This window comes from Tasmannia lanceolata, unplaced genomic scaffold (assembly GCF_043159265.1).
Source record: "Tasmannia lanceolata isolate RefF3 unplaced genomic scaffold, GAP_Taslan_0.1 ptg000020l, whole genome shotgun sequence".
In the NCBI taxonomy this organism is placed as follows: domain Eukaryota; kingdom Viridiplantae; phylum Streptophyta; class Magnoliopsida; order Canellales; family Winteraceae; genus Tasmannia; species Tasmannia lanceolata.
Window position 1 is genome coordinate 4,968,266 of NW_027518697.1, and position 14,166 is coordinate 4,982,431.

General features: G+C 38.5%; 1 protein-coding gene and 1 non-coding gene across 2 annotated transcripts in view; both read right to left on the reverse strand.

The window, feature by feature from the left end:
- The window catches only part of LOC143854002 (DExH-box ATP-dependent RNA helicase DExH3-like), a 43,451-nt gene extending 32,017 nt beyond the window's left edge, over positions 1 to 11,434 (reverse strand). The window contains exons 1-5 of the mRNA XM_077363700.1: positions 10,873 to 11,434; positions 6,055 to 6,209; positions 5,880 to 5,967; positions 5,348 to 5,593; positions 1,260 to 1,355 (exon numbers count right to left, since the gene is read on the reverse strand). Of these exons, the coding sequence (XP_077219815.1) occupies positions 1,260 to 1,355; positions 5,348 to 5,593; positions 5,880 to 5,967; positions 6,055 to 6,209; positions 10,873 to 11,265 (978 nt within the window). The 5' untranslated portion in view covers positions 11,266 to 11,434. The remainder of the gene's footprint in view (positions 1 to 1,259; positions 1,356 to 5,347; positions 5,594 to 5,879; positions 5,968 to 6,054; positions 6,210 to 10,872) is intronic.
- Positions 8,946 to 9,048, reverse strand: LOC143855365 (U6 spliceosomal RNA). The gene has a single exon (XR_013237857.1). It is a non-coding gene; the product is annotated as a U6 spliceosomal RNA (small nuclear RNA).
- Positions 11,435 to 14,166: the final 2,732 nt, after the last annotated feature.

Below are 14,166 nucleotides of genomic sequence, written 5' to 3' on the forward strand. Positions count from 1 at the left end.
ATTGAAAACCTCAAAGAGCGTGGAAAAGGAAGAACAGAATGCCAATACAACTTTTTTTCTAAATTATGAGGTAGCTTCAGTTCTTTAATCTCTTTTCTTGGTAATGAGGTATCCATGAATTGTATGTCCTAAAATTTGCCATTGTCTATGCATGATGCTTATTTTCAAGTGTTCTAAAGAAAGCTAACCATTACCACTAATAGGACAACTTTTGGAACTGTATATAGATGAGTTATACATTCAATTATATCTTTGTTTGACATTCAACCAGCTGTTTATGTGCATTTTTTATCTTGAAAAGAAAGGAAGTCAATCTTTTCTTTGAATGGTAATATAATTTACCAATAAAAGAAAAGGAGAAGAACCCTTGACGACCGAGGTGGTCAATACAAAGGAAAACAAAAACAAACAAAACCAATCTACCACACTAAAGCTGCCACCACACTAAAGCTGCATATACAAGAAGATCAAGGAAGAAGATGGTCAAAAACTCCAAACAAGTCCTATCAACTCCAGACAGAGCTAACCGATCGGCATTGTTGTTGGTTGATCTCCTACCATGCTGAAAAATAACTTGATAACCCTCCAAATGCTCCTGAATTTCTTCAAATTGCATTCGCAAACCTCCAAGGGTAGGGATTCCTACTAGACAACCATCCGATTACAATGGGGGAGTCTCCTTCCACAATCAATCGATCAATATCAGTTCCATCAGTAAGACGGATACCAAACAAGATCGTCATCACTTCCACCTCATTAGAATCCTTTTCTCCAATTGGCCCAGAAAAGGCCCACTTGGTCACTCCGAACTCATCTCTAAAGATCCATCACCCCCCTCCGCGGCGCCTCCTAAACCTCTAATAGGTCCAGGATTACCTATACTTGAAACATCAAAATTCAATTTCAGCATGCCTGAATACGGAGAGGACAAGTAGGAAGTGAGAAAGTTTATTTGTTCCTCCATGTAGCAGACCTCCCTTAGAAAGGAAGTGAATCTTTGGAGTTTAAAAGGTTTTCAAATACAATTTTCATGCAATTTCCTCCAAAATTTTAGTAACGAGTAGTTCAATGTTTTTGAAAATCTTAAATCAAACTAAACATATCAAAGAACGCAAGAAAATCTAAGTAGATCAATGAAACCACCAAAAATAATGAAGTGCCAGATGTCTTCAAAGTTCACATATCTCAAAATCATTTCATAGATGCAAAGAAATATAAATCAATTACACCAAAGGAAACCAGAAAATACCCAGACAAACCTGATTTTGTGAAATGGCTGCTAATAGTGCCTCCCTTTCTTTGAATGAAGGAAGACTTCTGCGAAACTCTTGCATTTTTTGCCCGTCAGGGGAATCCTATAAAAGAGAGGCATATGTCAACAAAACATGTGTGAATTCAGTTCAAAAGCATGGTTTTAAATTTCGGCCGAAATTTCAACTGAAATTTCATTTTTAGCCTTTTTTACATAAATAGATCCACCGAAATTTTTAAAAAGTCCACCAAAATGTTATAATTCCCACCGAAATTTATGAAATATTCACCGAAATAGCCAAAATTTCCACTGAAATTGCCGAAATTTCGGTCGAAATTAAAAATAAAAAAGAAATCATAATCATATTTTTACATGATTTCAGCCGATATTTCAGCCCGAAACCGAAACATTTCGGTTTTGGTGGTGACCGAAACCGAAATTTAAAACCTTGTTCAAAAGCAAGTCATATATGTAAAAACAAGGTCTTTTTTTTTTTGAAGAGGTAAAACAAGGTCTTAATGGAAGCAAAACAGCCGAAGCCAAGATGAATATACTACAATTTAAGGGAGCAATGAGTTCGACCATTTTAACAATTATTTAGTGAATGACTTTAATGTATAATGGCATGAATTGAGAAGTAACATGAACCTCAAACTCATCATAATTCAAAGCACCAGATATATATATATATATATGAGGAAAAGGATTGTACGCTCGAGCGTACCAAGCTTATGGTACGCTCGAGTGCCCCAATCACATGGTTCCCACTTTTTTTGTGGTGATCCAAAGCATTCATTTGCAAGGCCCTATCATAGATAGGGTGTGTACCAAAAATCAGCTTCCATTGAATCATCCTAACCCCTCCAAAAGTGGAGGGCAAAAATGGGCAGATTTGTGGTCTGTCCATTTTGCCCTCCACAAATGGATGGGTTAGGATGATCCTATGGAGCTGATTTTTGGTACACACCCTATCCATGATAAGGCCTTTCAAATGAATGCTTTGGATCATCCTAACAAAGTGGGCCCATATGTGATTGGGCACTCGAGCGTACCATAAGCTTGGTACGCTCGAGCATACAATACTTTTCCAATATATAAATATATATATATATATATATATATATATATATATATATATATATATATATATATATATATCCAATGCCACAAGGATATTTCACAAAGGAACATTTGCAGACAAAAAGGTGCCTACGTACCATAAAAGGCAAAGGAACAATTAAGACATGGAACCCAGAAGATTTCTGATCCTAACCAATTTAGACTTATTAGTCTCCCATCATATATTATCAAAATAAATGCATGTAATCATTGTGTTTATCAAAAAAGGGAGGGAATAGATGCAATGCTAATTTCATGGATAACTTCAATCTAATTCAAGACCTATCAAGTGATTAGATAAGAAAAATTCCTGTTAGTTGCTTTTATGGGATCAACACCGTAGTAACTGATTTGGCTTGGGAAAAGGAACTGATACATCGGATTGATGAAAAAAGAAAAAAAATGAAAATCAATATCATCCCTTGCTTTTGCGTCTGCTTATGACTTGTGGCTTGGATGGAGGGAGGTGTGTAGTAGTGAGGACATGCAGACTGAGTTTGTGTAGGAGAGGGAGCCTCCATCTCAAGGCCTTTTGAAATTGAATTTCGATAGATCTAGCTTTGGGAATCCTGGCCCTGCCGGAATTGGTGGGGGGGTGGGGGTGGGTTTGGGGGGGTCTCAGAAATGAATTAGGGGAGATGTTTTGGGCCTTCACAGGCCCCATTGGTACTGCATATTCAAATGAAGCTGAAGTTAGAGCTGTGCATCAAGGATTACAGTTATTGGATAAGAATTGCTTAGATAAAGTAATCGTTGAAGGTGATTCTTTGAATGTGATTTGATGGCTCAAAGGCCCTCATCTGTACCCTTGGAGATTTGCTAGGTTATTTGATGAGATTCAAGATTGGGTGTGTACCTCATCTATAGTTTTCCAGCATGTGCGTCGTTCCGCTAACGGGGTCGCCAATAGGCTTGCTAGAGAAGGGGTATAAAAGGAAGATTTATGAACATATCCTTGTCTAAGTCATTAGAGAGTGGGTACAAAAAATGAGAGGAACCCCTGAATTTTCGGCTTCCTATTGAACCATACTACAGGTATTCCATTCTTTGAGAAAGATCAAAGGTACTCCCATGCTAGCTATATACAGAGCTAAGTCCACTCTCATGTTGATGTAGATTAATATTTTTAACTAGTCTTCATTTTCTTATGAGCACATGCAAGGTAGACATTCCACCATTGAAGGCAATGTCTTATTATCAAAAAATAAATAAAATGAAACGGAAAAGACTTGAAAGAAATACAATGCCGATTGATTTGGGGTTTTCTTATATACTTTTTTGAGGTTTGGTTTTGAATGGATTATGGATGATGGTCGGTCCTCTTCTTTGTGGCTTTGGTTTGATAACAAGGTTTGGAGGTATTGTCCATTTTATTTTGGGGTTACATTCTGCTCTGGTTTGTTGTATGGGGTTTTTTTGTTGTTCTTGGATTTCTTTTCTAGGGTTTCCTCTTGAGGTCAGTTCTGACAAGAGGTAGGGGATCTAGTAAGTTCAGAAGATTGGGATGTGGATCTTGTCAATAAGGAAACGTTTCGTAGATTATTTCTTTGATTACTTCCAATTAGGAGAACGGATCAGGGAAGTTGGTTTTGGTTTTGTAATATTTTGTACCCGGATGAGGTGTAGTTGGGTCATGCGTATGCCCAAGCCCGGTATTATATTATGTTGTGCCAGCAGGCTGGGACTACTGGTCCCGAATGCCCCTTTTATTATTAATGAATTTATGTCGCCTTTCAAAAAAAAAAATACAGTGTCAAGTATACAATATTCTTTTAATGATTCCATCTCTTACAAGACTGATCAAGAAATTTTACACTATTGATGACTAATTTCGCGGACTGCGTATTTCTAGTCCATCCAGCCAACTCATACAGTTCCTGATGGAAAAGCAAATAACTCATAAAACTGAATAATTCTTTTGAAGTGCAACTATCATTTTGATGAGTGCAAACATATTGTTTTTCTTTCTTTCTTTCTTTTTTAACAATAGAGATTTTATTAAATCAAAGGAAAGGCCGATGTGGTCAATAAAAGGAAAAACAATCAACAAAATACATCAAAATTACAGCGAGAGGAAATAAAAAAACTCCAAGCACGCTAGGGCCACCCCGGCACGGGCTAATCAGTCTGCCTCGCTATTGGCCAACCTCATGACATGGTGGAAAAACATAATGTTTTCTTCACTGATATGAACTAAGATTTCCAGTCTTATCAGAATGACCTCGACTTGACCTACGATATCTTGTACTTTTTAGGACAGCATTGTTCATCGTTTTTTATAGATAACATTATTTATCAATAACTATACTCAACTCAACTCAACTAAGCCTTTGTCCCAAATGTATCAATAACTATGTAAAAAAAATATCTTATTAGATTGATTAAGAAATTTTACACTATTGGTGAGTAATTTTGCAAACCGAGTAGTTCTAGCCCATTCAGCCAACTCATTACAGTTCCCGATAGAATAGCAGATAACTCATAACACTGAATAGTTTTTTTAAGTGCAATTATCATTTTGACCCGCGCAAACATAATGTTTTTCTTTACTGATACGAACTAACATTCCAGTCTTATAAGAATGACCTGGACTTGACCTGCCATATTTTGTACTTTTCCAGGCAGTATCGTTCGTCGTTTTTTATATATAATATTACTTATCAATAACTATGTACGAAAAATTTTCAAATAAAAAAGAGAGTTCTAAAAATGGGTGTGGGCCCCAACAAAAAAATATACCAATCTGAGAGAGGGAAAACTGAGCGGCGGCCACGTATTACAACTTGCGAAGTAACTTACATTGCATAATGTAGCCTACTCAACATAATAGCCTTAGGCATGTAAGGTTTTGTAATAAAAAATAGCAAAACTCGAAATGAAATGTGACGGTAGATAGAATAGTGTGAAACAAGAGAATATCAACAAGTAAATTGCTGAAGATAAAGAGTGCTCTAAAAAATTCAAAGTAAATTGAACCTGCCAATCTTGTTGCTGACTGCGCAGCTGCAAACTCCTACGCCTGAGGATTTTCTCCATCACAATGCTAGTAGCAGCATGAGGCTCCTGTTGCTCAAAAAGCCCGTCGTCAGTAGCAATACTGCCATTGCTACTTGATCTTGAAATGATAGAATCCTGAGAGCTTCCTATACTCATGGGCTTTCGAGAAAGGTGTTCTCCAAGTAAAGCATCCACTTCTCTATGCAAACCGGTAGGGATAGTCACCTATCAATGCGTGATAACGTCAAAAAGATCCTACTAAGGGTGAAAGATTATATAAAAAACTAGAAAAAGACATATAAACATGCATGCCTTTCTTAAGAGAAAAAAACTGTGTTTCCCTCAACTTTTGTAGGGGCCTTTTACGGTAAAAGTTGTTGATAGGGTGAGATTTGTCCTTTTTAAAGATAATTATTCAAAGTTTGGGCAATTATTAACATGTTCTAGTGTTCGCATAAACTTCTGTCAAAAAAATGAAACATCTTGGTGAGTGCAAATTATAAGAAAGTACCTCCCTCTGTGGGCGCTTATCATCCAGATCAGATCTGTAGTTTGGCAGTGGGACCTTACTAAAAGCAACTACTCTTGCATATTGCCGGCTGCCAAATTTTTCAACTCATTTCAGAATGCAGTCAATGGATAATATACAAAGCTAAAAATATCTATGCAATCAAAATTAAACGTACGAGTATAACCCCATTCTATTGGCCAATGCTGCAAGTTGCTCAAAATCACGTCTGTCCTTTTTCTCTCTTGACACTATCTCTTGCTCATCTCCATTGCGAGCAAGCATGCTCAACTTCCACTTCCACTCATCAATGTTCTCAAGAGTTGCAGCACCCTGAAAAGATTGAAGTTGAAAACATATGCAAACCCATCAGTCAACTTAAAACATTAACATATACACTTTAAAAAGAAACAATAAAACCAACATATACAAACACAGACAAAGGAAATAAATAATTAAATGTGAATTTACTCCATTTACACATGATGTTGGCAGCAATGGCTTAGTTCATGCGACTCTATCATCAGCATCAAACCATACATCACTTTGCATTGTTGCATATGAAATTGCATTTCGAAGGCACACGTAATCTACATCAGAGAATCAAAATAGCTGAGTCCAGTTTATCTACATGTTACGTGTAGGTCCTATTACGATTCTTTATTGATGACAAGACAATAGACGATTCAGGCAGCTTCCCAGTTATTCTGGAATGGTATTTGGAACTCCCCACCACCACCCCAGTACCCGAGTCCCAAAACCCACCCACTCCAGCAAATAGGCAAAATTATTTGGAAAACCACCCTTCCAGCTTCATTAAGTGGCTTTTGGAAAGGGCGGAATAATTGAATTTTCAAGGACAAAGTGTCGCCTCCAGGTGTGGCCAATTGTAAATCAAATCTTGCATTACTCAAAGGACAAAAGAGTGTATTGGTGACTTGTCAACTTGTGACTACTAGACGAAAAGGAACCATATTGCCAAGTGTAACTTCAAGATGAATTGATAGGATGCTAAGTGGGCTTTGCCTCCCCCAAACTCGCTAAAATCAAATTTTGATGGCAACTCAAGAGGAAACTCTGACAAGACGAGCATAGGCGGTGTGATTAAAGATCAGTGATCCACTATCAAAGCTTTCTTTCACCCTATTTTGGTGGCAGATTCGAATGAAGTGGAAATTAGAGTGTTGCTATAAAAGGGCTGATGAATTTCTGTGTTTTGTAATTTTGTGGTGTGGGAGGAATTCACAAATGATATTGCTTTGTGTTTAGCGAATAAATTATCACAAATTAGAGATACTTGGAAACTGATCATCGTGCCCCTTTCTCATTTCCCCCAGTCGGCCAAGGATGCAGCCAATATTTTGGCTCGAGAATGAATTGATGGGGAATTGCTATGGGTGGGAGAGAACATCTTGAGATACAGTTAGTGTTCCTTTCTTGTCTTTTTTTCTCTCTCTCTTGTTGTCAGACCAATTGGTCCACTTCTTTTCTTGTGTGTTGATCGTTATTTTTCTCAAAAAAAAAAAAAAAGAGTTCCAACTTCCCACAATAATTCGACTTCGAAGGGTCCTGTTATGCTACATATACATATTAGCGATATGGGGCAGGCAACTCTCTTGTTTTTGGAATGGTAAGATTGTATTCATTGAAAAAACGGAGACCGAGGGGCTCCGACAAGATTACAAAGAAAGGGGGAAAGAGAACCGACAAGATAACAAAACCAAACAGCAGCTAGGGAGGAAGAAAGTCAAAGAGCTTCACTCTCTCCCTCCCTCTCTAGCAAGCTTGTCGGATTCTCCATTTGATGACCGCCTTAAGTGGTTGAAGGATATCGAGAAGGATCCCAAAGATCCAATCTTGTCATGTATCTCATCAAAAGGAGCAGCAAATCTCCAAGGTACAGTATGTGAGCCTCTTAGCCATCGTATAACATTGAGAGAGTCCCCTTCTACCACCACCCTTCTTAAGTCTTCACTTCGAAGATAATTGATTCCTTGGTGAATGGCTCGAATATTCGCCTCATTTGAGTCTGCAACCCCTATTGGGCTGCTAAATGCCCATATCACCTCCCCATTCTCATTCCTTAGCAGCCTGCCAATACCTGAGGGCCTCAGATTCCCCATACTCGACCCATCAAAATTCAGTTTAAGGATCCCTTGAGATGGTGGGGACCACACTTGGACCACTTTAAGATTATTTCTTAATTATTTCCTAATTATCCCTTGAGACGGGACGGGCAACTCATTGCATTAGATTTTTTAATTACTTCTTAAAAATGAAAAGAACACCCTCTACCTTTTTCGATGGAAGGTTCTCTATTTATGAATTCAACAAATGTGAAATTAGGACAATTATGCGGAAGGGTAACGAATTAAGATAGTTGCGAAGTGACATCCTTGAAATTGATCTAGAGGCGGGAAAATAAGAAAAAAATGCCTAAATCAACGAAATAAGAGAAAAGATTTGCAAAACAATGTATATTCCATTCAAGACCTTAGACTTATCGGACCGTTTGAAATAATTTAATGAAGACAAAGAAAAAAAGGAAGATTTCAATAAACAAGGAAGAAATTGCGGCAAAGGAAATTAGAGATGATAGAAATACGAAATGGAATTTTTAGGGTTTCCACTTCCATTTCTAGTGGTTGGAGAGAGAGAGAGAGAGAGAGAGAGAGAGAGGCCATGCCTAGGGATTGCTACTTGATCTTCTGCCATTGCTGGAATTCGCTATTTGCTCTTCTGCCATTGCTGGGGATTGCTCCTTGCTCTTCAAAATGTTTATATAACTTTATTATAGTTGGTAGAAGGGAAAAAATATTTAATGGGTCTTGGATTTTTGGAATTTTTGTAATTTTAATGTACATAGGAAGAAAAGGACGCATTAGGAAGATAGTACAATTCCCATTTCAAATTTTAAAAGCAAAAAAGAGAAGATGGAAAGGAGATGGACTGGCGAGGGGGGACATCAGCTGCTTTTTATTTTGAATGGTAGGGGCATCCGCTCCTTAGAAAACAAAAACAAAGGTTTTGTTGACCCTGCTTCTGCATGGAGTCTTCTTTTTTAATGGTAAAAATTTGAACCATTTCTCGATGTGTGTGCCATCCTTGCGCAAGAGCCATGCTAATCTTCTGCATGGAGTCTTCTACTTAAAATAAGAGCATCCTTGTGCACTCCATGGAAGCTGAAGTATGGAGAATTCAAGCTCCTCCAAGAGAATGTACCTTCAGCTCGACAGCATGCCAAGGATGGATAGTGGAGCATTGTCCACTATGCATAGAAGCAGGGGAGTCGATTGACCATAGTTTCATTCATTGTAAGGTAACCAGGGAGGTCTGGAGCGGTATTCTATCCAAGTTTAGTATGTCTTGGGTGTTCCCATCCAAGCTTGCTGAGCTTCTAGAAGGTTGGTCGGCAGTACCTTGGAAGAAAAAAGGAAAAAATGCCCTCGAATGTTTCCCTGTTAGCAACCTTGTGGGTCATATGGAAAGAAAGGAACTCTAGAGTCTTCGAAGGTAATGCTAAGTCCCCCCCCCACTTCCTCTTAATTGAAGTGATAGCATTGAATATAGCATGGGTGAGAAACCTTCCTTCTTTTCGGCTCGTATCAGCCTTCAATTTATGCGAGCGTTGGAGGGAAGTGTTCTATAGTGTAGAAAGGTGTCCACTGATTGTTCAGGATTGGAAGGCTCCAGCGGATGGGTTGCTAACATTCAACTTTCATGGCTCTAGTATGGGTAACCCTAGTCCAGCAGGCCTAGGGGGTGTCTTAAGAGACTCAAGTGGCGATGTGATTTGGGCCTTTTCTGGGCCAGTCGGGATAGCTGATGCAAGCGAGCCATCCACCAAGGAATCAAGTGTCTGAACAAGGACTGGTTGGATAGAGTGATAGTTGAGAGAGACTCCATGAATGTCATTCGGTGGTTTATTATTGGATCGATTGTCCCTCCTTGGAGATTCGCCTAGTTCTTTGACGAGATTCAAGACCGGGTGGAAGGGACGTCTATAATGTTTAAATACTCCAGAAGGTCCGCTAACAGTGTGGCAGATAGACTTGTTGGAGATGATGTGGGGAAGCAGGGGTTGGAGAGGATTGATTTCCTTCCACCCTAATATTTGTTTTTACTTTGTAGCACCTTTTTTTTTCCTTGTGGCTCTTCTTTGTACTTTCCGGTTGACCATTTCGGTCTTCCCTTTTCTTTTTAAATGAAATTTGCAACCATTCAAAAAAGAGAGAGAAAAGCCAAAACAGAAAGTGTGACCTTTCTTCCTTTTCCCAAGAGATGAGAGTTCACTCCTCTAATATCTTTCCTTCTCTTTTAACTAGAGAGAAATAACCGAAAAAACCAAGGTGCTTCTTCTTCACCAAGAGATCAAATCAAACAACACTTGTGTTCTTCTTCTTCACCTCTTTTCCAAAGAGACAAAGCTTCACTCTCTTGCTCACAAGGAAAAAACAAACTCACACCAAGAGAATAACCGTGCAAATCCTTTCAAATTCAAAACTCAAACATCATGTTTAATTTCCTCTCAAGAAACAGTTACAAAACTATTTCAAACGGTTTGGGAGACAAGACATAACCCCAGTCTTGTGGGTATTGTGTTTTAGGGTTATGGTTGTTAGGTATTCCTTATGTGTCATGTAAGTGGGTTAATAGGGTAGTGATGGCCATCCTTTGTGCTTGTATTTAAGTTATGTCTTAATAAAACTCCTAAAGTTTCCTCTCGAATTGAACCTTTAGGAGGTCCAGATGCCTCGAATCAAACTCTCTCCCCTTCTTTTCTATCTTTTATTTTATCCATTTGTGTTACGGCCAATTAGGCACGTAACATCACATCTTGCACATTTTCTATAGATTCAACTTCAATCAAACTTCTCAAACAAAAGATGAATTGAATTTCAGGAAACAAACTAACTATTTGCTGAGAAAGAAAAAACATATAACCCAAGAACTGAACCGGCATAGCAAAACCCTAAAATTGAAAAATGAGACTCACCTTATTCGAAGAATCAACTTCGTGATCAGACTCATCCTCAGAGTAATCATCATACGCGTATCTACCATAGCTCATACTGGGCTGCTGAAAGAACGGGTATGGCTCATTATTCCTATGGTTTGAAAAGAGCCTTGGATTTTCCCGCCAATCAAAGTCGAGAGAGCGAGTAGAAACATTTGAAGCAGATGAAACGATGATAGACCGCCTCTGTGGGATGCAGAAAGTGCCATTACCAATAACGCGATCCTTCATTTTGGAATTCGCAGAGAAAATGGATGTTCTAGGGTTTCTAGGGTTTGAACGGAGTGGGAATTGAAGAGCGGTTGGTTTCAGATACATGGTAAGAAGAGGACCAGTTCTGAAGAAGCCACGCAACAAGGCGGAGCAGGGCATGATAATAACAGCCTTTAAAGGGCTGTGAGGGATTTAGAGATTTAGGGTTTTTGGAACATTTCTGATTCTTTTTTCTTTTTTTTCGGCGCACGAAGAAAAGTCTAAACTCCAGAGAAGCAGAGCTTCTCTTTGCAGTGTGTGTGAGTTTAGGTTTTTATTTTGCTTTCTGTTTCGTGGGAAATGACGGGTGGTCCGGTGGGAAAACAATGTACGGGTGAATGATGTAATTCTTTGTTTCAAGGTGTGGTCGTCTTAGGGTTGTCCGAAACAACCACTGTAGTGCTGCCACGTATGACAGTACAAGGGTATAGTTCTCATTTTCTATACCTAGGAAATGTATTTTGTATAGTTTTCATACAGGAGCCCCAGTAGAAACCGTGGTAAAGGGCGGCACTATTGGATCCACGTCATTACTTCTACGGTTTTCAGTTTCACGATAAATGTACTATAGATGACATGGATCTAATGGTAGCACCCTTCTCCACCTTTTCTATAGGGGCTCCTACGAGCTCAGAATCCCTCAGGATTATAATAGTCCTAGAAAAGAAAATCTTAATCTGTGCCGTCCGGTTGCAAATAAAAATTTTATCCTATGAGCTTTTTAATCCCAACAGTGAAGTCAATGGCATTTGCTAGGTTTTATTTTTTTTCCTACAATTCTTAAAATTCCCGCCAAAATTTAGAGGTGTCATTACCAAATATGGGAATGAAGGAAAGAGGCAAGAGAGGATATCATTCCCTAGGAAAGAAAAAGATGGGACACGGAGTCCATGTCATACTCGTAAGCAATCGTTACAAGAGTAGGATTAAAACAAAATTATAATGCTAAAAGGCAACCAAACATGAGATGGGACGAAAATTTTACCAAAAACTTCCTAGGTTTTAAATTTTACCGGTAGAAGAACGGGATTAAGAATCATTATTATTTCCACGTAAGAAAAAGGGTGAAAATTTCCTTCTCTTGTGTGCAGCATTAGGAAGACGAGTAATCTTCGTGTGGAATCTTCTAAGATGTTAATTGGTAAGAGTATAGGTGTTAGTTGAATGTATCTACCAAAATAGCTCAATCCTTTTTTTGTAGGTCCCGCATAGAGACATGCCGCTGGCGTGGGTAGAGCTAAAGCAACGATCATATTTAGGCAACTCCCCATGAGGTAACTTTTACGGAAATATATAAATAAAAGTGAGAAACTGCCATCAATCTAGGTGATCGAAATTACGAGTTTACAGATTCGAAGTGAGAAACTGTCATCAATCTAAGTGGGATGCCTGTGGCTCTAACATGTCTCTTGGGATAGGAAGGAGAACATGATACTCTCTTTCGAATCTATGAAACAACTCTCATTGATCTTTTTCCCTTTTGGAAGATACAGGAGCAAAACAATCAACCTATTGATATTGGAAGACCAAAAAGATTATTCCAGTGTATCGTTTATGGGTCCAATGGAATTCATATGCCAAGTCAAATAGCAATGATTTGAAACACTCCTTTCTACATTACACTATTTTGGAAAACCATAGACTCGATCTTATGGATATGCAAAATAGGAGGGAAATGAATACTCAATTTAAAGTGAGTACTATTACTATTTCGGCCGGATCTAAAATCAAAATGAATAAAGAAATAGGATTTTAGAGAAAAGGAATAAATCATTGAAAAATCCAAGCAACCCTTTCGTAAATCCAAGCGATCTATTCTTAGGCGTTTGCCCCCCAATTGGATCGGGGGATCGAAGGGCCGCAGCGTAAATACGTTGCGCCCAAAAACTCATTTCCACAAGATGATCCTAACCCTCCAATCTATCGAGGTTTCCATAATATGCAATTCCTCTATAGTTTTCACTTGTGTCCAGTTGGACCCAAAACTCATTTCCATAGTATGATCCTAACCCTTCGATCTATAGAGGTTTCCATCATATGCAGTTCCTCTTTAGTATTCATTTGTTTTTGGACACAATCCATTAGGCTGTGGCCTATCAAATGGACGGTTTGGATCATCCCATGGTACTGTACAATATTTTTTTTATTTTTAAAGAATGGACATATAAATATTGTATCATGTCATAGAAAATTGTTGTCATCTAGGCCGTAGGGGTGCATCTTTGGCCAGGCTCAACCCAAACCCAACGGGTTTAACCCAATATGGCTCAGATTGGGTTAGGGTTGTGAAAAGCCAACCTTATTTAATTTTGAGTTGGGGTTGGGGTTGATGCCCTGAGCAACTCAACGCGACCCAAACCCGATCCGTGACTGATTCTGTCACAAATTTCAAAATCCCACAAGATTATTATTTATTTTAGTTGTATCTTTATGTGTCTGTCTTGGGTCAGGTTGAATCCTACCCCGATTCAACCTGACCCAACTTTGGAAAAAATGGATTTGATGGATTGGGGTTAGAGTTGAAAGATTTGACGCATATTGAGTTAGGGTTGACCATCTCGGACGAGGCTCAGATTGGGTTAGGTTTAGGGTTAGAGAATGCAACATCGAGCTGGGTTAGTGCTGGCCTCAACCCGACCCAACTTAGCCCAAGTTGCAGCCAAGGTTTTAAATTTTGACCAAAATCCAAAATTTCAGACCGAAACCGAAATTAGGTAAAGTCGAAACGTTACAAAATTTCAACACAAATTTCGAAATTTGGATCGAAATTTCGTTTCCCCCAAAATTTCAGGCCGAAATTTAAGGAATATCTCCACAAAAAAAAAAGTTTTATATTCATTATTTAATAATTAATATTATCCTGGAATTTCAGCTAAAAGCCAAAATTCGGTACGCGATAAAATATTACTTTATTCAATTCCGATTGATTTCGTAAAAAATTTCGGCTGAAATTTTGGTTTCGGTGAGGACTGAAACGTATTCCAAAACTGAAATTTAAAACCTTGGTTGCAGCTCTACCTA